Source organism: Cyrtonyx montezumae, unplaced genomic scaffold (assembly GCF_038088225.1).
Source record: "Cyrtonyx montezumae isolate F1298 unplaced genomic scaffold, pur_monq_1.0 scaffold_8, whole genome shotgun sequence".
NCBI classification, from domain to species: domain Eukaryota; kingdom Metazoa; phylum Chordata; class Aves; order Galliformes; family Odontophoridae; genus Cyrtonyx; species Cyrtonyx montezumae.
Window position 1 is genome coordinate 78,839,361 of NW_027072089.1, and position 26,519 is coordinate 78,865,879.

At 45.1% G+C, this 26,519-nt stretch overlaps 1 protein-coding gene across 1 annotated transcript; it reads right to left on the reverse strand.

Moving 5' to 3' along the window:
• Window positions 1-1,364: 1,364 nt before the first annotated feature.
• PXDC1 (PX domain containing 1) lies at window positions 1,365-22,693 on the reverse strand. Its single transcript, XM_065753247.1, has 5 exons — window positions 22,353-22,693; window positions 12,069-12,160; window positions 11,664-11,781; window positions 8,118-8,229; window positions 1,365-2,940 (listed from the first exon to the last, which is right to left on the reverse strand). The coding sequence occupies exons 1-5, from the start codon at window positions 22,606-22,608 to the stop codon at window positions 2,823-2,825; spliced, it is 696 nt and encodes a 231-aa protein (XP_065609319.1). The 5' UTR covers window positions 22,609-22,693; the 3' UTR covers window positions 1,365-2,822.
• Between the last annotated feature and the right edge of the window lie 3,826 nt (window positions 22,694-26,519).

A 26,519-nucleotide genomic window follows, 5' to 3' on the forward strand; every position in this document is an offset into this window, starting at 1 on the left:
TCCCATACAATCGACTCTCCTGCTATTCTAAATACTGTCTCAGTCATCATTTAACAAAACCTTCTGCGCGTGTAATCTGCATCTTGAATTATGAAAGGCAAGCTTCTTTTTATTCCTCAAAGACAAGACTGATACTGCTTCATCGCGGATCTATTTTGAATGTATGAACCTACCACGTGCATAATTCATGCTCCGAATCTCTCCCAGTTGTAGAGACCTGGTCCACAGGAGAAAGTTGCAGTGATTCAATCAAAGGTAATTTTAAATTGATTCCGTGCACAAAGCAATATAAACAGTCATTTACATTCTTTTGATTTATCAAATAAATAGATGTTAGTTAAGTTAAATCAGTTACACTGCAACACCACTTGAAAATACTTGATAAAAATGGCTTTTGAAAGATCCAAGTGCAACAGTGCAACTTCTGTTTGTAGTTGAGTTCCTTTGCATTACACTCCCCCTTCCATGAAGATTTCAATATGCATGCAGTTTTTAATGAGGAATGTGTTTTTACCTTCTAAAAATTAGCAGTGTTTCTCTTTTAAATATAGATCTTAAAGTGCTTTGAAAAATGTAAGTAGTTATAATGGGGTTAAAATTTCTTAACATTCAAACAAACCACGGGACAATAACACGTCAAAAACCAATGACACTTTGGTGCTCTAGAAAACATAATTCTAAGAAAGACATGAGGAGACAAAACAGATTCACCAAAAGCAACACAGTATGCTGACAATAGGACCAGGGACTGAAGTCAAATTACAACTTTCAATCCAAAACATTTATTTCTTAGATACTAACCCACTGTGGTTAACTTTAATCACTAAAGAATTGAAGAATTATGACTAGCAAGATTAAAGACAAACAAACAAACAAACAAACCAAAACCTACCACATTTCAAATGCAAGAGTCTGCTCAGAAAGCAGAGCACAAGTACGGACATTCCCCTTCTATTTCAGAAGCTTAATGTACAAAGATCTGCATAATCTTCAAAAAGCAAAGTGCCAGATCTGTTTTCACTTAAGAGTTGTAAAAGTGCAGAATTCCTCCACTGAACTTAGTGGTATTAAGACACATACATCTATACACAAGATCAGTAGTGGGGCTAAGAGGTTTCACATGAATATGTCGTGTATTGGCAGTACAGGCAGCACATGCAGCACAGGAGAAGTTGACCAAAACCCAGCATTTTTTCAAGACCACTGGAGAAAGAAGGAGGATTGGGTGTGACTGTGAAAGACTCTTCAGAGGGCGAAAAAGGAAAAGAAGGAAGCCACCATCTTAAGCTGCACAAAGTGTACTGAAGGTGAGTTATATTTTATTTCATTTAAAATATATTTTAAAAACATACTGTGTAAAAGAATTAGGATTCTAAATAATTTATTATTTACATTAGCAAATGCTGTTTGACTGTTATTCTACAGATAGAAACGAAAAGTCTGCAAAGGGAGGGAGTTGTACCAACTTCTTCAGGACAATGTAAGCCCCAATACAAGGAAACACGTTCAAAATGCCCTCTTTCATGTTTCAGACCCTTCAATTTCATGTTTGCAATTAGATCACAAGAAGCCCAACCATAGGTCACGACAGCAGGTGCTGAGCCCTCATTGTGAGAGGTGGAAGTTCATAGTGCTCCACAAGAGAGAGACCTCGAAGAGATTTTAACCTTGCACTACTCAGTAGTCAAGAGGCTGCAGATTCCAATCCTGCTCGTGCTCCCACTGTCACCAATGCATTCACGAGATAACGAGGCCTGCACCCGGCCCTGCAGGCCTAGCTCAGAAAGTCAGACAGACTCCATGAGTCAGGATGGCCCGGGAGTGGGTGTTTTTCCTACCACTGTAGGCACACTATAGCTTATCATTCTTTTCCAGTCCCAACACGCCATAAATCTCATTGGCTTCCTCCCCATCCTCTGGGGAGAAATACAAAAAACATAGGGAACTATCTCTCTGATGTAAACAACTGTAAGCACCATTCACATTTTCTGATCCATGTGACAAAATCCATATCCAAGTGCCTGTCGTAGCCTTGACCGCTCTTATCAGGGCAGCTCAGCTTTCTCATCAACTCTCCAGATTTCTGACATCATTCAGGTACCTAAACACTGTGTGTAGTCCATTGCAATGCCAGCTGCTGTCTGCTTTACTACTCCTGGAAAGAGCAGTTATCTCTTCAGTGATTATATAAAAATCCATGATTAAAAGACGTAAAGCAGTCAGCTCATGTGTTCTGTATCCTGGAGGCACTCAATGGTGTTTCTGACATCTCATGTAAGGCACCAGTCATCCAGTAGCTGAGCAAAAAGTGACCTGCAAGGCCTCCATTAAGCAACTGCAGAAGGAACTGACAAAATTCAGCTGCTTTGCTTGTCTTCTCGCTTACACAGCACAAGAAGTGTGGGCATGAAAACCGGGGAAGTTTCTGGTGGTATCCTAAAAGAGGAAGCCTCAACTTGCACTGCAAGCCAAGAAGCACGGGTGACAGCACACCACAGCATGAGTTCTAGTGGCTGTATCAGAGCTGCAGTTACCACAGACATTGCAGAGATTTCCTCAAGCCCCAGGAGGCCTCTGCTGCCTTGCTTTCACAGAAATGAGTTTGTTGTTCACAGTGAAGCAGTTACCTCCTCACAAGACATCTCTGCAAGACACAACAGAAGGCCAGACTACAAAGCCAGCTTTGTGGTGTACTTGCTGCAGCTTCTCAGCTGTTGGTCTTGCCTGCACAGCGTTATTCACAGAGATGCAATGCTGGAGATAGCAGAGCCTATGGACGAAGAGGTTGGCCGGATGCTGGCTGACCGTGGCACTGAACAGACTCAGTCCAGAATATCAGTCTCAAACGGGACCAGGTGGTAGTATGTCAAATTGGTGACATAAGCTGTTGGGTCATCACTGTCTTCTAGCTCTGAGGTAAAGTCACTCACACTTTCAAACCTAAGGAGAAATTAAAACAAAACAAACAAAAAAAAGGCATTAAGTCATAGAATCATAAGATGGTTTAGATTGGAATGATCTTAAAGACCATCTGGTTCCAGGGGCACGGCTGCCACCCACCAGCTCAGGCTGCCCAGGGCTCCATCCAACCTGGCCTTCAGCATCTCTAGGGATGGGGCACCCACAGCCTCTCTGGCAGCCTGTGCCACTGCCTCACCACTCTCTGAGTAAGGAGTTTCCTGGACACAACACTGCATCTGAGGCCTCATGAGGGTAGAACATAGGGGAACAATAACCTCCCTCGCCCTACTGGCCACTCCTCTTTTGATGCAAAAAGTCATTAATATTGATGAAAAAAAAAATCATCAATATGAATTTAAAAAAAATTGAAGTGGATGGAATTGGAAGGAAATGTCTGGGGGAGAAGGAGAAGGCTAGAATACCTGGAGACTGATCCCTGGAAATTTTGGAGGACATTTCTGAGGGGGTCATTTGGAAGAAGAGCTGTAGGCAAGAATGTCTCTACCGGTATCTCAGGTTAAGTTTCTGAGTAAATGTAATGTGTGGACTTGCTTTACACCAGATTAGTGTTGCAGTAGTAGTACTTCTAATGCTGGTTTACAGCCTGAGCTTTGTGAAGCTCAGTTTGCAAGGCAGTTTGCAAGATCTAGAGTCCCAATTATTTTTTTTTAAATCGGCATCTCACTCCCTCTCCTGGCAGCTTGACATTCAAACATACACAAGAAGTTCTCCAGCAAAGTCCATGAAGATCAACAGTGAATAATGAAATTACAGTTCCTGTGACACCAGCCTATATATCATTCTCCTAATGCTGAGAGATCAAAAATTACACCTTCTGTCACTTATGTAAACAAAAATTCAGCACTCACTAAAGAGGGTTGAGATATAAGTGAAAAACATTGCCCTCCATTTCCTTAAATAAACAGAAAATCTTCTTTGTAACCCATGGAGATGAATGGGCAAAGGAGTTTGCTTTCAGTAAAACAAGACAGTTATTCCCTTTTACAACTGTGCCAAAACACAGACACACAGCATGTTAGGATAGCAAATTCTCAGTTTCTTTAAGTAGCAGTCTGCAGTGAAAGGGGCTTTTTATGACTTCTCTCCAGTATGACACTTATTCTTCACAGCACTTGCCATTACAATACCTGAACTTGTCTCATGACATCCAGTTACTACATTCAGATGAAGTCAATCTGGATCAAAAATATGATAAATTCATTTTCAACTCCTAGGGCTTTTCTTCTACTAACAAATAAATAATTTCCTGGGACATAGCCTTTATTAGGCCACTCTGGATACTTCTGAAATTAAGTTTTATGAGTCCAGAAAAATTGCAGAGAAACTACTCAGAACTGATCCCATCCACCTTCTCCTCAATGCAGCCAAGTTTATAAATCAGCCATAGGACAATGAGAACCATAATGCACGCATGCAAATTATTTTATCCTCTCTGACATTCAAAGCTACTAGCATTAAGGAAGGAAACAGCAAGTGAGCTCTGGAAAAGTGAGTCATGAAGCTGAAATCCACATTCTTCTGTTTTGTTCTCATAGCATTTGGCAATGACACAAAATACCTCAGTTCCCACACAAATGCAGAACGGAAACTGCCTTTGTATCCAGATTGAACTTGTACCTATGAAGTGAAAGGGTGAGTGTTTCCTCCCTGCATTTGGCTTTGTATGGCAGTTGGACTCCTGAAGTTAAACAATGCAACTGCAGACATCCTTCCAACCTCAACCTAGAGAGCCCTAAAAATCAAGTACTTCAGAAGATCTAAGAAGACTGGTAGGATAAAGAAACAGATAACATCTCCCACTCCTACCTCTTCTCAAAACTCAGTTTCTTGGAAAGCATCATAGATTACTGGACAGCAGAGTCCATACATGCTGGAATGTAGTGACATGGAAGGCTTTGTCTCTTTTCCACACTCCTGCTTGGTCCTCCTCAATTCTAAACTATGAGGACCACAACTTTGTGAACAGAAACTCAAAGATTTTCTCCTGCAGTGTTGTTGCTATGGTCTTTACTTTTGACCATGTAAAAACTCAGTGTCAACTGAGCTTCAAATGTTTACTGCCTTCATTCCTCTGCTCCCTCCAGGTTGTTTGCTTGCCTGCGTGTGTGGGAACATGTGCAGAAGGGATTTGACTTAGTTTCCAGCAGTCACTTCCCAGCTAATGCTGTGCTGTCTTACAGACCACTAGAGGCCCAAAAACAAGAGGTTATGAAACACTAGTGGGGCAGGCAAAATGACAGTGCCAGAAAAGGAAGCAAGAAAGCTATTTGGACTTTACTTTCTTTCTCTTGCCAATTATAGAAAATTAGAGTATAGTACATGGAAGGCCACATAGTGGCTACTTCAGTAGTATTGATATGGTACTACAAGCAGCATGTGAGCTACACAGCAGTGACATTCACATGCTGTGGGAAGGCAGAAAGCATTCCTTGCTGGAGTGGAAAAAAAGAGAGGGCAGAGTCTGTAAAGCAGTACTCTGTAGGGCTTGGAGGATCCCAAACCCAGTAAATCAAAGTTACAGCTAGCAGCTGTGTAACACATCAAACTTCCAACAGGTCTTTCCTCAAAATAAAGTTCACAGAACTCTCACTGCATTATGTACAAGCAGTACCTGAACAGAACTTCTTCCATTTAAGAATAAAAAGCGTAGAAGCAGCATTTCCTTTTCTTGTCGAGTACAGGATTTTGTCTTCCTGGAAACTTTTTGCACCTAACTCTACCAGCTCCATGCTGCTTTTTTTGTTTGCCACACATGGAAGTTTCTCCTGCAGGCAACAAGATGCTTGCACCAGCACCAGCACCGTCCTGAAAATACACTCTTGTTACAGGAGCAAGTTTGCTGAAAGGACAGAATGTCCAGCTCCAAAGCCTCTGCTGCCTGCTGCTGGCTGGAGAGACAGAAGTGCAAACGGTCCTGGCAGAGGAAGGTATTCCTCTGCAACAAAACCAAAGCGTTTGGATGGATTTATTTACCACCTTTGCTTTGAGAAGCACTGCAGAGTACTGAAAGAAGCAAATAAATAAGAGCTGTTTTTGCCACATGGAGGCTTGAGCACACTGGGTTCACCACATTTTGCAACAATGTGGTATTCTCTCAACTAAAATTAGAGAGAAAATGGAGGAAGCAAAAAGCAACAACAGACTAAGCAACTCCAACTTGGCTAACCCAGCAAGCAATCCAACAGCTAACCAGTGCAGCAGGGTCTAGGTAAATGAATGTTTCCAGGTGTCTCTAATAAAAAAAAAAAAAAAAGTTTGCTTTTCAAAATGTTTGATTCAAGTACATCAGCAGCCACAATCCATATGGATTTTTACTGAAAGAAAAAACTCCCCATTTGAAGATAGACAAGTCCACGAGGAATTAAGTCTAATGTGAATTATGTAAATCCAAATTGACAGAAAACAAAACTGCATAGGGTTTTGAAAGATTTAAAAACTTCCCTTCCATGTTACTAGCTTACACTTCACAATATAGAGAACTACTGTATTTAAAAAAAAATTCAGTCTTTACAAGATAGCTTTTCTACATGAGTGCCATTACTTCCTGGCTGCTACCCCCCACATGAACAACAGAGCTATAGAAGGGCATGTATAGGTCACCATGTACAATAGACATTTAAAATGTATTAAGTTCTTTGTACCCAATTTAACTTCCTTCGGGGAAGTTAAAATACAGATGCACAATGCTGAGCTGTTATTCTGGATTTATTTCTTCCACCACAGTTCCTGAGAAACCACACCTACCGTTCAGTTCTTATTATATTTTCCTACCTTGGTATTTTCTGATTTTCTGTTTAGGACAAACATTGGGATGACAACTAGATGACAGCAGTTTTTGATCCCAGACCAGTACGTTTTTGCTTAGGCCAAAGCACACTTTTAAATCAAAACCTTTTGAAACAGTGAGGCAGGAAAAGGCTTTCTTTGGTAATCTGCTCTAACAATGTCACAGAATCATAGATTGGTTTGGGCTGGCAGAGACCTTTAAGATCACCTAGATCCAAGCCCTCTGCTACACGCAGAGACACCTCACACTAGACCAGGGAGATCATTTATCACTCTTGATACTAAAACATGATCTACAACAAACTATCAACTTCCAGGTCCAGATGTTGGCCTCATAGAATTATGTCCAGTGCCTCAATAATATAAGTTTATGAATTTAAATGCTGTTATTAAGTTCTAGACTCAAAACAGTAAGTGTTAAACACTCCTTATAAAAATTAATAGAAAGACTTTGCGAAATGGCAGTGAAGCCAGATATGTTCCAGGCTCTGACAAAATCCTGTCAAGCACTAAAACCTACTGCAGACTGGCAAGGATCACATTTCAAACATGCCAAGATAGAGCCTTGAATTCAAAGATAAAGCCTCCATCAGGTTTCTAGCACTCTGTTTCCATCATTTTGATTGCTCTAATGAAAATGTAGGCAAATGTTTCTCATTAAAAATATTTAAATGCTTCATTACTTGAAGCTCACAGAAACATCAATCACTTTCCTTGACAGAAATCAACAGGAGCTGACTTCCATCAGTACCTATCTGTCAATACAGCAGTGACTTAAGATCTAAATTGAAGCCTTCCTGGTTACTGGTCTCTGACCCCAAAATGCCTACACATATTATCAGGCAGAATTTACAATTAAAGCTAATGTAACATCCTTCCCCCTTAACGAAATACATTTCAGCGACTTAAAGAGTGTAGCAGCACTCGAGCAGCTGCCCAGCTTCCTTTGATATAGTTCAGGGATGCATTTCCTTCCTCATAGAATTGCCTTTTGCTTCCCTAATAAATACTTGGGATAGTCTGTCTGTGAGGATCTTTTAACTTCCACATTTGGGCTCAAGTCAGCTCACTTCATAGTCATGAGAAGAAGAAAAAGTTCCTCTGTTCTCACCTGGCAGTGGCTTTTTTCTTACAGACAGGACCAAGAAAGACATTTTATCCATTTTAAAGGAATGAACGATGAAGCCTTTGCCATCAGGCCCAGTAACCTTTAACCACTTAAAATGACAATTGCGCCATTCTTGGTCCTATACAGAGAGTAGCACCTTGCTACGGAAATAAAAAAACAAACAAAAAGTGACTGTTTATCTGAAGCCTGACAGCATTACTCGTGGATAAACCACACTTACAAGTGTTCTGCCGAATCTACATCCAGGTGCTTCTCTTTTCCATTGGGTATACTGTGGTCGATGACTATTGTTTCAGTGTTTGCTAAACAAAATCCATTTGATCGCATGATTTCTGTCAGAAGAATAAAGAGAAACTAGATGTGAGTCCATAAAACAGAAAGCTGGACATAACTGCACATCATACGTAGCTGACACAATTGTGAAGAGGGACGTGCATGTAATGTTGAAAATCTGTACAGGAAAGCAGAAACAGTTTGTTTCACAGCTTCTTACACCTACAAATAGTCAGTGCTTAAGCAGTTTTATTCACATCATCGATTCCTGATACAGAGCATTTGAAGCCAGGCCCTGTTTCAGTCCCACTAATGCCAGTGGCAACATATGCATCACTTTTAGCAGAATGGGATCCTATCTGTATAGCTGCAATCTACCATTTCTCATGACTGTGTTTTTCCTGTACAGATTTCCTAGGCTTGAACAAGTTAAGCAGGAAAAAAAGAAGAGAAGGAGAAGGGGAAAGTGGACAGGGGAAAGAAAGGATGAGGAAGAAGAAAAGCCCACAACAGGAGAAAGGAAATAAAAAGTTACTTTCCAAATCAACTGAACAACCATCATTAAGACATGTAAACCAATACTGTCTTCTACACTACCCTCAATTCTACTTACTCATTTGTTACTTTGTAAGAAGTCTCCAGTCTAGAACAGCTAAACTTACATCTAATTCCACTCACTCACGACCAGGGAAAATGTTTTTAACTAAAGAGCAGAGAAGAGGAGGAGGAAGGAGGTAATTTTTTAAGCGTATGTTTGCATATTATGACATAAAAGTCAAACCAGAACTCAGTTCCACATTTTTCTGAAAAAGGTCAGTCTGCATGGTATTGCAGCCTGTTTCAGCACAAAACATTTGGGAGTGGTAAAAACACAGAAAACCAGCAGAATCACAATTCAGCCACGACCAATATTGAGCCAGCATTGTGCTGCAAAATACAATTTACACCATAAATTCAAATTCAGCTTTCATCAAAGAGGGGGAGCTTCCTCTCTTCCCCATCACTCACCACTCTGAACAGGACCACATGAAGAGCAGTTTGTTTTTTCACAGAACACAACACTTCTGAGTCTACAAGCCACGCAGAAAGCTGCACTATGACCAACAAGAACACCACAATTTTTCCTACTGTCCTTGCCATGACCTAAAAGTTACACAATTTCATTGCAGTGAGAACCGCTTTGTTAACATTTACTGCCATCTACTGACAACACTGCTGGACTCCAAAACAACTCCCAGCGTGCAATATTCAGATGAGGCAAATATCATTTTATCATCAGATTTCCACCTAAATTCTCAAATTTTATTTGCAGCAACCAGTTAAATGATGAAACAAACTACCATGTGGTGCTTGTGAATAGTTATGTATATCTTCCTCCAATTAATTAGGTATGATTCAGCTACTAAAATAAATATAGCTCACTTTCAAACATAACACGTAACTTTTCAGCTAACATGGTTTCCACAGCTCCTCTACACACAGGCTGGCAGGAGGTTTCCCTTTACTGCTAGCCTCTGCCTCTCAGCCAGACACCCTCACTGTGAATTTAGTTTTCTCTTGATCCTATTCTCCCTGTTGTGTCCACCATGCACTGACATTCATCGATGTTCAATGAATGTTTGCGGAGACTGACCAGTGTATGTGAGTGCAGTGAGAAGAGGGGGATGCATTTCAGCTGTGGTGACAGTGGGTCACTTTTCCTGATGCAGATGTTCACAAGAGCAGCATGCAGGCTCTTGTTCATTGCTGGTGAAAATGCAGAGCTAATGGTGGTGGCAGTGTTGAAAAACAGTGTTTTGCATCAGAAAATTTGCTCTATCAAGTTGTATTACTGTGCTCTTTGTATCTGTTGTAATTTCCATAGAAATAAATAGGAGACACTACTTTCAGAGTCACCTATGTACTTTCAGATCCCTCATTTCATAATATGCAGGTGCAAGGACTCACTTTGCAGCCCCTGCCCTCACAGAGCAGCAACATATTTTGGACAGAAAACAACGACTGTGCTCTCAGGGTTCAGTGCTGCAAACACATCTGGGTGCTAAGAACCAAAGCATGTAAACCACATCCAGCCCTTGGAGGATAACTAATGTCAGGGAACACACACATGAGAAATGTCACCTTTGATTTCTACATCAACTCAAGACATCAGCCAAAGCTCCTACTCACAATAGAAACATTAAACACACTTGTTGGCTCCCACCTCTCAGGCTCAGAGAGCCAGATGAGCACCATCTCCTTTGTGATATGGCCCCTGGGGCTCCCTGATCATAAAGTACCATCCTGTGCTGCACTGCAGCCTGTGCTCAGGGGCTCTGTGAGAAGGCACCAGACCAGCTGGCAAGACCACATTTTTCACTGAGACTCTGAGTGAGACAGCATGTTTCTAAATAGCAATTGGTGGGCTCCTAAGCAGTTTACCATTTAATTAAAAGAATATTTCATCCATGACTAACTTGCTTAGTACCAGAGCTCAGGACCAGTAAGAAAAAAAGAAGTCTACCCTGTTTATGAGGTCAATCCTTAAGACACACTGTCTATATCTTTAGCATGCTGACATACTTCCTAGTCATTAACCAAAGTACTTGTTAGTATCTATGAAAGCTGATGTATTTCATACTAATGATCTTACACACCTTGGAGGACTACTCACCAAAATAAACCCTTTTAGTGACACTAAAATTGCTACCTCATTGGATAGCTCACAGACTGCAAGCTCTTAAGGAGAAATCTGCAGTTCCCACTAGGCTGAAAGGAAACTTTTCAACAGAGAAACACAAAACCATACACACAAAATGTCTGTAATATCTTTTAATAACAGACAGTAGCAGATTCAGAGAGGGTGGGCTGAAAGGATGGACAAGTATAGAATGATACTGCTCTCCAGTTTACCTTCCAGCAGTCTGTGGTTTACAAACTTGCTAATGTCTCCAACTCTTCCTCCATTTGCTTGCTTAATTCCTTTTTGAAATCATTTATGCTTTCAGTTCCATGATATCCTATGACAATGACTTAATTCCCTAGCCAAGCTCTGGATGAAAACAACACACTATTTAACCTTTGTTTCATTTTTTTAGAGCCTATTATCTACCAGCCTTACTGGATAACTGGTGTTCTTGCTTGATGAGAAGTACAGGATAATCCCTCCATGCACAGCTTTGTAGGCTTGCATCATAACCCTACTGTTAACCTCTTTCCAAAGTTGAAGGGTAGTTCTTTGACCTTTCTCTTAGAGAAGCTGTTTAACATCTCAAACCCTGTCCTTTATTTGTATGTTTTAAGGTTTAATTATTTCCTGTCTGAGGGAGAGAGACCAGAATTGCACACACTGTGTTCAAGGTACAGTGTTTCTCCTTCCTTCTTCCCTAATACTATTTAATATTCTCACTGCTGCTTTTGCCAGATGCTTGGAGAAAGAACAAAAAGAACAACAAATAAAGTAATTTTCATTATTTAATTCTTGAGATGACTGTTGGAAGCAAACAACTCTTACCTGATATTTTAACTGGACTTTGAAAACTTGGTTGAATTTTATGGACATTGTCATTCTTTAGAACTTGGTCCAAAGGAGATCTCTCAAAGAATGTGAGGACTACTTCAGATCTTGAATACTTAAAAAGAAAAAAAGAAAGAGACATCAAATTTTATTACCAACACTTTGTTTTGTTTCTCTTCTCCCTTTCCACCCCTCCCTAGTATAACAGAAAGACTTATTACAAGCAACTGCCTGGAGATACCATTACATGGTTCTGGCACTCAGCACTTCTCCAGGATACTCAGTGGTTTGCTGCTGCTTTTACATTTTGGCACAGACCATCACTTTCTAATATGCATGCAAGTGTGTGTCACCATCAAGGCGGAGTCAAGCTGGGATAAGTGTGGAACTTGGCTTACTCACCTTCCATGGCATGTTTATTATAGTCTTCAGAAGCTTTTCCACTTCATTAAGTCTGGCTTCTATATCATGGGCTTCTTTTATTGTGATGAGCCCTAGAAACAAAGTAAACATATCGTGGGCATGGGCTTCATACACATTTTCATGCATACACGCACTTCAGCAGCCAGAAGCAGCAGCTCAAGAAGATGTGGAAAGAACTCAAATATTATGCCTTCCAGAAATACTTCTTTTAACCCACACTGATGGTAAAATGTGTACCCAGACAAAGGTGGGTGTAGTTATACAGTCTCAGGCCTGAGCTGTTTACGATCACATCTAGGAGCTGCAAGACAAGCAGAAGTAGAACCACCTACACCCTCACCCAGTTTTGCTACACAGCATTGCCAGCAACAATAATCAAAATGCCTGTTTTCCGCTTCCAAGAACCATGATTCATCCATTTTTTTTTGTCAATAGAAAGCAGAAAAAAACCTAAGTAAGCCAAAAAACAACCCACAGAGCAGAGGAAAAGACAAAACACAAACTAAACACAAGGCTTTGAGAGCAGACGTGTATTTCTCTAAAAGTAAATCCCAATGATAACTCCACAGAATATTTCTCAGCACCATGTTCTTCAAGTGCAAAACAACTGTTTGGATTTCCTTTTTTTTTTTTTTTAATTACGGAATTATCACAGAGCTGCAGAAAAAAGCTGACATGGAAATTTTGTATTCTGTTGTCCAGAAAGATGCTTTACAATGCTTCTAATTTTGAACTGCTCGATACAGCGATTTTCAAGTGTAATACCACATTCCATATGTATACTCTGCAGGGTGTCCACAGCTTCCCTCTCTCCTAGCAGGGCCAGGGAAATCCAGCACAGGTCATACACGTGTAATGCAAATATAACGTACGGGGAGGGGGGGGGGTTGGACTAGATAATCTCTATACGTACCTTCCAACCCCTCCAATTCTGTGATTCTGAACACAGAAATCACAAACCCCAGTATCTGACATCTCTTTAACAGCTCCTTTATTTCTGGCGTTGCAACTGCACTTGTTCTAACCCAACCATTGATTTGCCTCTACATATGTGCAGCTTTTCCAGTGCGTAAGATACACACATGAACTGAAATACCTAAGAGACTATTGAAGTCAACAAGATTCACTGGTTAGAAGAAATACATGCATAAATAAAATAATTAAAAGTTGGACTAGAAAAAGACTTGATAAACCAAACAATCTACATGAAAAAAAAAAGAAAAAGAAACATCTGCAAAACAGTCTGTGAGAAGTCACCTCAATATGCTGTAGTTGTAAGTGCTATATTTGTCTAAGTGCAGTCTCCCGTGTGTGCAACCACCTCTACTTAAAAGACAAAGGTACAGAAAGACAACTTAAAAGACAAAAGAAAGACTACTTAAAAGACAAAGGTACCCGCACAGTTTAGGTTCAACATTCGTAGAATATTTCTGCCTGCATCAGTCCATGTTGTGTTACCAGTGTGATGTGACCACACACAAACTTTCCAGACAAAAGTGTGACTTTGAAGCTGCCAGCTCTCCTCAAATTACGCCCTGAATAAAACGAGATTGTCTCTGGAGCAGCCAGGCTTACTTGATGGTTGTCACGTAAAATAATCAGCCTTTCTATTGCTCGACATCCCTCATTTTGCATTATTTTTTTTGTGTGCATCAGCTTCACTGCCACCTCTTTGGCACATCATGCTCCCTCCTCTGACAGCAGAGACAGGCCTAGAAGCACAGCAGCAGTGTATCCTGATCTGGCTGGTATAGACCACAGTCAAGTAGCCTGAGACTCTCTGAAAGGCTGTAAACACGAATTAACTCATCTGCACAGGTCCACAGACTGTGTGTTAGCTGGGCTATGCTTGATACCTCAGCCCTGACCTGCAGATGAGCACACTTCATCTTCCTGACTGCTGGGTGTGTGCAGGCCTGGGCAGCTCCGCATTGCCCCATCTGCAAGTATGTGCCTCCCCATGACTGATGGAAGGGAAAATAATCCACCTCACCAACAACAGTGTGCTGTATACTCTGAGGAAAAGCAGCCAAGCAGTTGGAATTTTCTCTCATTAGTAATCAAGAGAGGCATCTGCAGCTCTGCATAGCCTTGCTGAGCCCCAGCGAGAGAAGCCAGGCAGGCCTGCAGCACCTCCACAGCTCACCCTGGAGGAGGCTTCACAGCTCTCTGCCCTCACCAGGAAATCCAGCCCTTCTTGTTCAGGCTGCTGGAGGGGCACCCGTCACACAAACCCACAGGGAAACTGACCTGGAACATTTTAACATCTGACACAGTAACCACTGTTTCCTACTGAAGCTTTTACTGATATCAAAACCAAAAGGCGGACAGCATAGGAAGGAGATTAAGTGATACATCTGCAGGGGCAAATGCCTACATATGTGCCAAATATCTGTGGATGTGCAGCACTGGGGTGCAAAGCTGCTGACCCACTGTAGTCAGCAGGGAACTGAGCTTGCAGGGGAGCGGCCTTCCTGTGCTGCAGCACAAACACACAAAAACCACTTGGCTGCCTATATATATGTGCTGAGCCCTGTAATTTCTTCTGCAAGAGCTACAGAGATTGTAAGGCTCTCATTTATCGTGTCTAAAAGGCTCTGTTTTAAGAGTTAGCAGATGTGCCAGTGGTTTTCAGTTTACTGTGGGCTGTGATCCCGCAACCCGAGGGACTGCTTACAGCCCAACATCTGCACTGCCCTCAGCCAGATGCTGCCTGCACAGGCACTGGGAGGAGCAGAGCCCAGTCCCTCCCCTCCCTTCCTTCCAGCCCTCCTGGCTGCTTGCTGTCACAAGCCCCAACACAAACGTGCCATGGTATCCCGAGGTGAGCACGCTGGACTTGCTGTACACATATCAGCCACGTATGCAGCATGGCGGCCTACAGCTCCTCATGAGGGAAGCGGATGGGCAGTGCTGATCCCTGCTCTCTGCTGACAGTGACAGGACCAGAGGGAATGGCATGGGGCTGCTTTAGGGGAGGGTCAGGCCCTGGAACAGCCTCCCCATGGAAGTAAACTGCTGGAGTTCAAGGAGCATTAGGGCAATGCTCTCAGACATTCAGTTTGAATGTTGGGTGGCCCTTCATGGAGCCAGGAGTAGGACTTGCTGATCCTTATAGGTCTTTTCCAACTCAGAATATTCTGTGTTTCTATTATCTGTATGGAAGCTACAGGGCGTCCCAAGCCTCTGTCTTTGTCCACAGAGCAGAAGTGTGTCCCTGCCTTTCAGGCAGCTTGCCCTAAAATAAAGAGAAAACACTAATAAAGCAGCCAGTAGCCTGGAACCAGTTTTGCTTTCTTCCACTTGTTCAGTATGCCACAGAGCTGAGCTCAAAGCTGGGAAATCTCTCAGTGAGGTCATGGTGAAATGCTGTTCTCATGCCTTTCCCTCAGCCCTGGCTGCTGGCTGACTGCTAATTGAAAACATGTGCAAACTCCTCCCAGGAAAACTTTGCTCTCTGTCTTGTTACCAGTACTGTGCTTGGAGAATTAATTATCATTTCAAGTGATTTAAATACTACAAACACCTGTGTTTACAGGACTTAAGGTAAACGGGAGCCTCGCTGGCTCTATTATATTTATTTTCACTACAAAGCCTTCTGCCAAATCTCTAGGATTTTTTTCACCCTGCACATGGGGGAGCACACACACTGGGTCAAGAGAGGGACAATGCAGGCACACCGGGTGACCAAGAGCGGCACTTGCCCGCACCTGGGATATTTGTTCTCAGCGGTGTTTTGCTGTGTGTGCAGCCCCTGCAACCAGTGACCTAATTTCAAGCAAGGAGACACTCCCTTTCACATCTTCCCTGCCACTTTCTTGACCAAGAGCCTCAAGCAGAGTCTTTAAGACTGGATGAACAGGATTTGCCCACAATCTGAGACCACGCAGACATAGTAACTTCACACATAGAAACACATCTGTGAAAAAACACAGCACAAACAGCAGCATGGGCCTGTAGCATCCTTCCTGCTCTGGGACCCTGGTGCCAGAGCAGCTGCAGGAGCCTTGCAGATCAGGCAAGCAGCTGTGTCCCTGGCACACTCAGCTGTGGTGTGGGAGAGGCCCAGAGCCCAGAAGGAGCAGGAAACGAGCTGAGCAGATGAGGAGCATGACCTGGGAGCCAGTTAGTGATGTCAGCATCCACCCTAGAGAGCCTGTCTTATTGCTGCCCTATGAGCCACCAAGTCTGCAACTAATGACATGCTGACAACCACTTCTAAAGCACCACACAGCTTGTAATGAGATTGTGACGTGGCCCTGATGGCTGATGCCCTTGATGAATAACTTGTCTCAGGAGTTCTTTAGTCCCTTGCAAGAAAGAGTAAATCCATTCCTAAATCAAATATGTCTCATAAATCACTCCTTGGTGATGATTCAAAATCATCTGTTTTTCTGGTGAGGTGTTGCTATGTACAAGCTGCTATGTGAGCATGACCTCAAACTGTGGGCAAACCCTGTTTCTCCAGTCTGAAGGACTCCCCTTGAGGTTTTTGATCAGGAGAAGAACAAAGAATATCCAAGAGATCTCTTGCTTTCTCCAAATTAGTTATGGAATCATAGAACCATAGAATCATTAAGGATGGAAAAGATCTCTAAGAACATTTAGTCCAACCACCCTCCTACCACCAACACTGCCCACTAAAAACTTCACCAACTAAGGCGACCGAGCAAGAACAGAAACCAAAGTGTACTTCTGAAGATACGTGCAAGATGGAATAGTGATGCTATTAATTCTATGTATCACAGTATGCATTTAAAGATTAAAATATTGCATTGAGCTCTCCTCACCTAATCTTCACCCCAACCCCTGTGAAGAAGACAGCAAAGTAGATATCAAAGTGAAAAAAGGAAATGCAGATAAAAACATGCAGAAATCTCAGTGTTTTGCTAAACCTCCCTGCAATGAAGATTTACGGCCTACAGATTCTTATCTTGAGCCCATCCTTATCTCTTTGCACAAATTCATGAGTGGCAATTACAGATTACAGATCTTTAAGGAAGACACCTAAGCTGTCTTGTACAGATGACTGCTATTCTGGTTTCTCTCCTGACCGGCCTGCATGGCTTCAACAGCAGATATGCTGCTTTTCCCCACTGACAGTATTCATTAATACAACAATGCTCAATCTTTTACACCTTGTTCCTTCATTACTCCTTCTTTCCCTCAGATAAGTTCAAACCGCCACGTATATGCAAATAGAGCCACGTTCCAGGATGAGGATAGAGCAGGAAGGTCCCAGCCATGAGGAGATACATGCTATCACAAAACCATGTACAACAGAAGGGACTTCAGGCCATCAGCTGGTCCAATCCCCCATCCAAAGGAGGGTCAGAGCAAGCTGCTGGGAGCCATGTTCAGTTGACTTCTGGATATATAAATGCTGCTAGAAGGACAAAAGAATATTCGGAGGCAAAAAAAAAAATTCCAACAGAAAAAATAAGATGAGAAAGATTGCTTCACACAACATTTCTTCAATAATTCCGCAGAAATAACACCACAGGAATCCCTTTGGTCCAAAGACATGATAAGATCCAGAGAAGGGCAGATTATTAGAGACAATGAGGGATAATAGAGCTCCAATTACAAGAGAGCGGGATATAACTTTTCTCTGTGGGTGATTTATACTGTCTTCTAGGGCATCTGATTCTCATCACATGGAATAAGATCCCAGAGCTATGGCTGTGGCTTTAGTCGGGCAGCACTTGTAGTCCTTGCAGATGCCTCTTCCTTAATTCTACAGCACTCCTCTCCCGGGGAAGACACATTTGCCTGTTCCCACACAGGGAAATCCATCCACCTCATGCACATGACAAGCCACTGCAGTCCCTAAAGCTGTTACGAAGAGTACACTATTCATGCAGTATCACCGACATGATACATCTTGGTGCCATTACGTAAGGAGCAAAGAAAAAGATACAGTGGAGTTGAAAAGAGGGATCATAGAATCATAGGGGTTGGAAGGGACCTCAAGAGATCATCGAGTCCAACCCATGCAGGAGGATGGGTGTTTGGAAGTTGAAGATATTGAAATAAATCTGTTAAATACTGAAAGACAGAGCTTTCACAACCCTGCATGGTCTTAGCACTAACACAAGCCACTGCTTCCTTGACAATTCACACAGAGCAGATGTAAAAACATGGATGGCACAAAGCACAGCTCAAACCATCTGAGTGACATTGCCCAGAGCAAGGGATGTGGCTGAGGCCACCTGAGGGCCCTGGCACACTCCCCAGTTAAAGATGAGCAGCCCAGACCTCCAGCTGCTGGGAAGGGTTATTAAGAGATGGAGAAATGGCACCTCCCAGTGACAGACCTCAGCAGATAGCCCTTCCCCGCAGAGTTTCCGCCTTGATCCCTGATGAGCCATAAGAAACGAGATGTCAAAGAAGCACAAGATAAAAGCGAGCAAAGCAGTCAATGCCTAATGAAAAATGCAAGCTCCTACAGCAACTTTCAGTGCTGGTTTCTTATCAGGTGAGACCTGTCATCAGAAAACAACCTCATTTCCATTCCTCCCCACGAAACCCCCCCATACACATACTGCCTCAGTCCACCACAAAAAGGCGACTTGTGCCCAGCTTTATAACGACACAGCAAGCTCCGTTTATCTCCATCATTACCAATGAACCATGAAATTCAGCTAATAAAAAAACAACCCCAGAAGCCCCAAACTCAATTTCGGTCTCACAGCACTGCTAGAGTCTGATAACCGAGAGCAGCATCCTTTGTTTGCCAGACAGACGCTTGTAGTGAGCCCCACTAATGAACTGTTGACAATGTCAACAATGGGAAGAGCACAATAGATACGGTGTATTTATCTGCATTGTCACAGCACCCAAACAGCTGCCGTCTATGGAAACCACTATGCTGCTTCTGTGGAGTTCTGTCTCTGCATAAATCACCCTCCCAGATGGCCCTGTAAACAACAACAGTGTAATGCAGCATATAGAAAACTGCAAGCTATGAATACAGCACTCACAGCGAAATGTGCAGGAAAACATAATGTTCCTGGATGGCTCTTCAGGAACTCTGCTCTGCACAAGGCCTTTAGGCTGCAACTCTGGAGGATTTCCCAAGCACTTCTGGTGCATGGCTTCCTGGTAATGCAGGAAAGAGCTGGAGCTCAGCATCAGCCACCAGGAAGGGCTGCCCCAGGGCTAATGCTGGAGAGGAGGGAGTTGCTCAGTGCTATGAGCATGCTGCAGGCACAGAGCTTCCACAGGAAGGTTCCTCTGCAGCTGAACAGCTTTTATGGTTGGACAAAGGTTGAGCACCAGCATGGCAGATGATAAGAGAAAAGCTCTGGGGAGCCACAGATAAACCCTGGTGGCAACAGTCAGGCGAGAGAAACCTGAAAGGGAAGGGAACTGAAAGGGCTGGCACTGTCAGGACTTGGTCTCAACGATCCTTATGGGTCCCTTCCAACTTGGGATATTCCGTGATTCTGTATTCTATGCCTGCACCGAGGCCAGATGTGTGACTGCACTGAAGCCTGGCTAGGTCTTAGGATAAACCTTATCCAAGAATCCTCAGAAGTAATATTTAGGGAAAACAGGAGGTTAAAGGAAGAGTACTTTCCCAGCTTAATACGTTACTTCCAAAATCTGTTGGGTCCATTGGGTCTGCTGCAACTACTGCTAAATCACTGGCTTTGAGTCAGCTTCCAAGTCCACAGGGCTGTCTTTCACATAAGGAAATTTAAATACAAAAGCAGTTCACTCTGCATACAGAAACAGACAGATCAGTGACATTAAGAGTGAACCAGCCCGTGTTTTTTTCTGTGATCTTCTTTTGTGCACTTGCCTGGAGGAAGGGAAGGGCACATTTCAGACACAAATCAGATACCAGAAGTGAATCATACTCAGTCACACTGCGGGTAGGCACTTACCAGGCCCTGTTTACTGGTAGGATACCTCCAGTTGGCACTCAGCATCACAATGTGCTCCAGATGCATGCTTGGAGTGCACTTTGCTACAAAGTGTTGTCACTTCTTAAAGGCGTGTCACACCCCCAGAGCCTCCTCTTCCCCCCTACCAAAGGACGGATAAGGCGACAGCAGGTGCAGAATGTCATACCTCCCATCCCCTCCTCTGCAAGCACCCAGACATCCAAGGAACAGGAGAGGGAGTGGACAGTGATAAAAGCCCCGGCTCCTGCAGGATCAGCATCTTTTTTGTAAAGAAGTTAGAAAGGTGAAAAAGCTTAGCCTTGCACTCCTTATATCCTTCATATGTAGCACACAGTAGCCTGACACAGCTGTAGGGTAATTCTAGCTCTTTTAATGCTCCTTAACCAAATCTGTAGGAGTATTGGACTCCTTCAATGCAATGCAAATTTGGTTTGCAACGTTTCACCACTTCCTCCAGAAAAAAGGCACAGCTAATATTCAGATTCCTTAATAAAGATAAACACACACACAAACACATTTCTTATGCATATACATGATGTATATATGAAAATATACATGCAGATGTATACGACTGAATGCTCACACACAAGACTGTGCTTTCACCAGGTGTTTTCGCTGGGTTAAATATACTGAGCTTTGCTGCAGGCAGAAGAACCTCTGCCTTCAAACAGGACATGAAGAAACCACGCACACCCCAGAGGTTTTCTAAGGGCCACCTATGCGTCATGCAGTGTCCGCTCACAGCCGGGCTCTGCATCAGCATCACTTGGCTAAATGGGACTTTCAGTCAGGTTGGATATTAGAAATTCTTCTCAAAAAGAGTGGAGAGGCACTGGAATGGGCTGCTCAGGGATGTGGCGGAGTCACCATCCCTCGAAGTGTTTAAGAAAAGAGTAGGTGTAGTACTTAGGGACATGGGTTAGTGGGCAATATTGATGGCAGGTGGGCATTTGGACCAGATGATCTTAGAGGGCTTTTCCAAACTTAATGACTCTATGGTTCTATGATTCTATGTCCCAGAGTCATGCAGTCACACAGGCTGTGGGCAGTCACTTCAGAACACAAGCACACTCGGCAAAATCACTTTCTTTAGCAGCTTCATTTTAAGGAGTATTACTGCAGTTGTGAAGCATGCGGTGACTGCTGAGAAGCCACTCCTGACTGTACTTGGTCTCTGCTGCAGAATAAACCCCCACCTCCTCTCCAGGCTGAATAGATCACCATCTGCTTCTATTAGCTTCCCATTTTTCACATCCTCCTCTGACGCTTTTCTCATTGTGGATTCTACCGGGGTCTGGTCCCTAGAGAAAGGTGGGAGAAGGTTGCCGCCTCCGAGTCTTAGGGAAGGATCGAGGATGACAATTTGCAAAAGCAAAGTTTGGTGGCACTTAAGAGAGGCGAAAAGGGGGACGGGCGGCTCGGCAGTGGACCAGCGGGGAGTAAGCCCCACTCCGCAGCCCCTAGCCCCGGCCGCCTGCAGAGGGCACCCGGCACCGCCGCGACGCCAGGGCGATGCCACCGCCTCGGGACGCGCCGGGACCCGGCACCGAGAGCGGTCCGCTTTGCCCCACGCAATCCCCAGTGCGCGGGGTGCCGCAGCCCCCGGATGGCGAGAGGAGAGGCTCGGGAGAAAGCTTCTCCAGCTTCTGCCGGAGGAAACCGTACATCGGGGTACCGGCTTCTCTCCGCTCCCGTTCAGCAGAACTACCCGGACAGCTGGGGAGACCGGAAAAGCGCACATCGACCTACACGATAGATGCTCCGCACCGCCCGACACGCTTGTAATAATTCACAGCGAAGAGCAGCACTGTCTTCGAAAATATTCCCCGTTAAAAACGGACGGGTCCCCCCCAACCCTCCCCGAGCGCGGGTCCCCGGGGCTGCGTCACCCCCTTCGGAAACCAGAAGGAAGAATGAGCGCAGCGCGGACTGCTCTGCAATCCTGGCTTCGCAGAAAGTTATGCGAGGAATTGCGCTCGCTCCACACTCCCTCCGACCACTGCCAAAGCGACGCAGCCTTTCCTTTTTTTTTTTCCCCCTCAGTCCCCGTGGCAAACAACACGCCGACACGCGGGGGCTGTCCGCCGCAGCCCTTTTCCCACAGCCCCACGGGTCCTCCCCTGGGGCACAGCGGGGCAGGGACGTAGCGCCCGCAGAATCCGTAATAATAATAAAAACGGCGCAGTGGGAACCGGCGGCCCGGGAGGAGTTTCCGACCGCGAAATGCCGCCTCCCCGTCGTGCCCCGTCCCGTCCCGTCCCGTCCCGCCGCTCGTCCCCTGCCCTCCCCGGGGACCCCCGCCCGACCGCTCCGGGGGAGGCAGCGGGGAGAGGCGAATCCGTGCCCGGACCTTGGAGCAAAGGGGAGCGGGAGAGCTCGGGCCGGTCCTCGGGGAAGGAGTCGAGCAGGCGCTTGAAGAGCCGGCCCAGGTCGGAGTAGCTGCGGTGCAGGTAGAGGATGTTGCGGTCCGACCACTCGGTGCGGATCTCGTAGAACTCCTCCTCGTCGCCCCGCCGGCTGATGATGAGCCGCCGGATGCCGTTCACCCAGCAGCCCCGCACGTACATGTTCACTAGCGAAGTGCCCTCGAACACGGCCGAGGCCATCCCGCCGCCGGCGGAGGGCGAAGCGAAGCGCCCCGCCCGCCGCCGCCGAGTTAAGGGGAGGAGGAGGAAGAGGAGGAGGAGGAGGAGGAGGAGGAGGACGGGGGGGTGCCACCCGGCGCACCCCCCGGGGCGGGGGAGCGAGGCGGCCCGGCCCGGCCCCTTCTGCTCTCCCCGCTCCCTCCCCCGCTGCGGGAGGGCTCAGCCCGGCGAGCCGGGGGGGCTGCAGCCCCGCACCCCGGCCCCCCTCGGCCCTCCTCCCCTCCCGCCTCTCCGCCCGCAGATCCGCGGATCCTCCTCTTCCTTCTCGGGACGGTTTCGCAGACGCCACAGACGTGACGAGGAATTGTTTTCCTTTCCCTGTGTCCCTAGAAATTTTTTCCTTTTTTCTTTCTTTCTTTCTTTTTTTTTTTTTTAAACTTCCAGCCCGGCCGCTGAGGAAGGAAACGGGGGAATAGCAGCGCACACCGCCTCCGGCTGCTGCCATGCCGGGGGGAGCGGGAAGGCGGCACCTCCGGGAGCACGGAAAAGAGGGACAAAGAGAGGAAGCACAGGGTCTTGCTCAGCCCCCAAACGCTCAGAGGCCGCCGATGTATACGTGGATGAAGGCGAAACCGGCGACAGCGTGTGGTGATGCGGGATGTGTCGCCTGGGATGGCGCTCCTGTGGCTTCCACTGGGAGTGTCCCATGGGAGAGCAGCCCTGTCAAGCGGGACTTGGGCCGATGAGAAACTTAACATGAGCCAGCAGTGTGCACTTGCAGCACAGAAGGCCAACAGTATCCTGGGCTGTATCAGAAGAGGGGTGGCCAGCAGGGAGAGGGAGGGGATTGTCCTCTGCTCTGGCCTTGTGCAGTTTTATCTGGAGTACTGCATCCAGGTCTGCAGTGCCCAGCACATTTAAGACATAGAGCTATTGAAGTGGATCCAAAGGAGACCCACAAAGATGATCAAAGGGCTGGGGCACTTCTCTTAAGAAGAAAGTTTGAGGGAGGTGGGTTTGTTCAGCCTGGGGAAGAGAAGGCTCTGGGGAGACCAGAGTGCAGCCTCCCAGTACCGTTTTTAACCGGCAGGACTGACTTTTCACATGGTCTGATAGAAACAGGACAAGGGGGAACAGCTTTAAAGTAAATGAGATTTATTTTATGTAAGATGTTAGGAAGAAATTCTTTACTCAGAGGGTGGTGAGGCCCTGGCACAGGCTGCCCATAGAAGCTGTGATGCCCTGTCACTGGAGGCATGCAAACCTAGGTTGGATGGGGCCCTGGGCAGCCAGAGCTGGCAGGTGGCAACCCTTCCCATGACAAAAGCTTGAAACTGGGTGGGCTTTGGGGCCCCTTCCAACCTAAGCCATTCTATAATTGTATGATTCCTGCCTGCAGCATTTGGGGAGGTCGGAGGTCATTGCCCTCAGAGCGCCTAATATCAAATCTGAGTTGGTTCTGGCCAGCATGACACTCATGGTTCATGAGACCAGGAATTCACATGGTAACAATGCAGGGGCTGTGTAACCACTTGGAAACACCGGTGGAAGCCAGAGATGAAAACACTGTTAATGTCATTGACCAAAGAATGGCATCTGGTCTTTACGGTAAACCAATTTCAAACCTACAAATGCAGTTATGTCCCACTCTCCATATTCAAATACATAATTGCATATTTCCTTTACTTATGTATAAGAGAATCGGTCCTACATCCATTTGATGCACAATCAGATATAACAAATGCACACAACAGAGCCCTTTCAGAGGCACACACACCTGGTTCCTGCAGCCTCGCTCTGCAACACCTGAAGCCATTTCTTTCATGAAACCTGAAAGCTGCAAAACCAGGACTTGAGATGTTGAAGCAGACGCTGGGGAGGCTCAGAGCCCCCAAGCTGCTCTCACTGAGGCTAGGCTGGGCCTCAAGCTGTCCTACAAAGCCTGACAAAAGGAGCAGCCTGGGGCACAGGCTCTCCCAGCGTGCAGTGCAGTGTGTGGCACAGGCCCACCCATTTCACCTTGGCTTGCCACGAAAGGGTTCCCACAGGCCTGTTGGGCTTGACATCCCATGTGCAGCAGATGCGGGCAATTTGGAATATGCAGTGTGACTTTGCAGGAAAGGAACCGCTGTAAACCTTGTCCCACAGGAGGATCTTGACACAGTTCAGTTTGTTTGGGATGGGCTTTTCTAAGCTCTCCTCTTGTTCCAGTACTAGGTGGTCTCCCCCACTCCTTCATGCAAAAACAACATTAGAAAATAAAACGCCTTCTCTTCTAAGAGTTGCTGTGGTAACCTGAAATAACCACAGATCTGAAGGAAGCAAAACTTCTAGGAAGAGAGCTGCAAGGCTTGTTCAGAATGCATCTGGATAACACTCTCAGACAATATGGTCTGATTTTTGGGTGGTCTTGTGCAGAAGTGGGAGTTGGACCTGATGATCCTTGTAAGTCCCTTCCAGCTTGGGATATTCTATGATTCCATGAAGGCCAAACCCCTTTTTAAAAAGATGTCAGCCTTGAGTGGCTTCTAACTATGCACACGGCTTCTTCTTGTTCCTACTGGCACTTCTTGCCTTTGCAGTGGAATGAATGTTGCCGTCATCAGCCTGCCCACAAGTGTATGCAATCCTGCAGACCTCCAAGGCTCCCAGTGCCTCACAGAGCTCTGGCTGCAGCTGGGTTCAGCAGAGCTTCGGCTGGGAGACCTCTACTTCTGCTGGGTAATGGCTCAAGCATGGAATGGCTGGTTCTGTTTTTCCCTTTCAGTCTGACTGGTGTCACCCTTCTAACTCTCTTCAAGTACTCAAATCGAGCAAAAGCCTGTCGTGCTTGCTCATGAAAAATAAGCTTGCACCAAAATTTTTCCTCCTAAAGGACTTGAAGTTGACATAGTGATGCCAGATCCTGATTTTTAGGAATATGAAAAGTAGACATATCCCTATACTTGGTTCTCACCTCAGCTGACAGGACACATATACCTATGTATTCTCATCTATCTGCTACATGTAGCATTGTAATGCAAGCATGCCACTAAGCCTGAGCACAACTGCCCTTTGTAAAGATTGGCTTAGTAATACCAGCCTGTGACTGTGTGGCTCTGTTAAAGTTTTACTGCAAAATGCTCACAAACAGAAAAGCAATGTTTGCATGGGAATAGCGGTGTGCTGAGGAGGAAGGCAGCCTTGGCAAGATTTTTTGCACGGTGGAAAGTAAAATGGATGAGCAGTGAGGACAGGCAGTCACGAGGGACACGGACATCTTGCAGATGAAAGTACCTTTTTTTATCAGCACCTTCTACTGTGACTATACCAATTGTATCTGTCATGCACTTTTAAAAGTACATAGAGGGCATTCATTTGCATTTGACTAGTTTTTCGTATGCATGCAGCATGGGCAAAGGCAATGTGCAGCAGCTGCTCTGTAGCAGAAAATGGGGGACACAAATTTGCCTTTTTTAAAAGAAAGGCTGTTATGGAAAGACATTTCATTCCTTTTTGCATGATGTGTTGGGCTGCTATTTTCCGTATTGAAATTTGGAGACAGAAGTAATTAGTGGCAATTGCACCTGAGAGAATAAAGATCCTAGCTGAGTTTGTGTTTTATCCCCTTGCCTTTTTGTGATCTTATTGTTTTAGTGGAACCATAAAACACCACTGGGATGCATGCATTCTCCTAAGCACTTATCTTCATTTCTACCTAGGAATTTTTCACAAACTGGTAATCATTAATTTAAAATGCATGTAGAATACACACGACACACTGCTCATCAAACAAGGTGACCCAGGCCCTTTGAAGATTGATCTGGCCAAAAATTCACTCAAGTCTTCAACTGATGCAGCAAAACTGCCTGAATTTGAGAAGAGGCCAGAAAAAAAAATCATGGGGTTTAAAAATCACAGAATTGTAGGGTTGGAAGGGACCTCAGGAGATC

Bases quoted from the DNA above. Each gene is read 5' to 3' on its own strand.
- PXDC1 (XM_065753247.1), bottom strand. From the start codon at position 22,608: ATGGCCTCGGCCGTGTTCGAGGGCACTTCGCTAGTGAACATGTACGTG. The intron at 12,161-22,352 runs GTCCGGGCACGG...CTTTGTTTCTAG, and splicing joins CCGCTCCCCTTTGCTCCAAG to GGCTCATCACAATAAAAGAA. The intron at 2,941-8,117 runs GTAAGTGTGGTT...ATTTCTCCTTAG, and splicing joins GTAGATTCGGCAGAACACTT to GTTTGAAAGTGTGAGTGACT.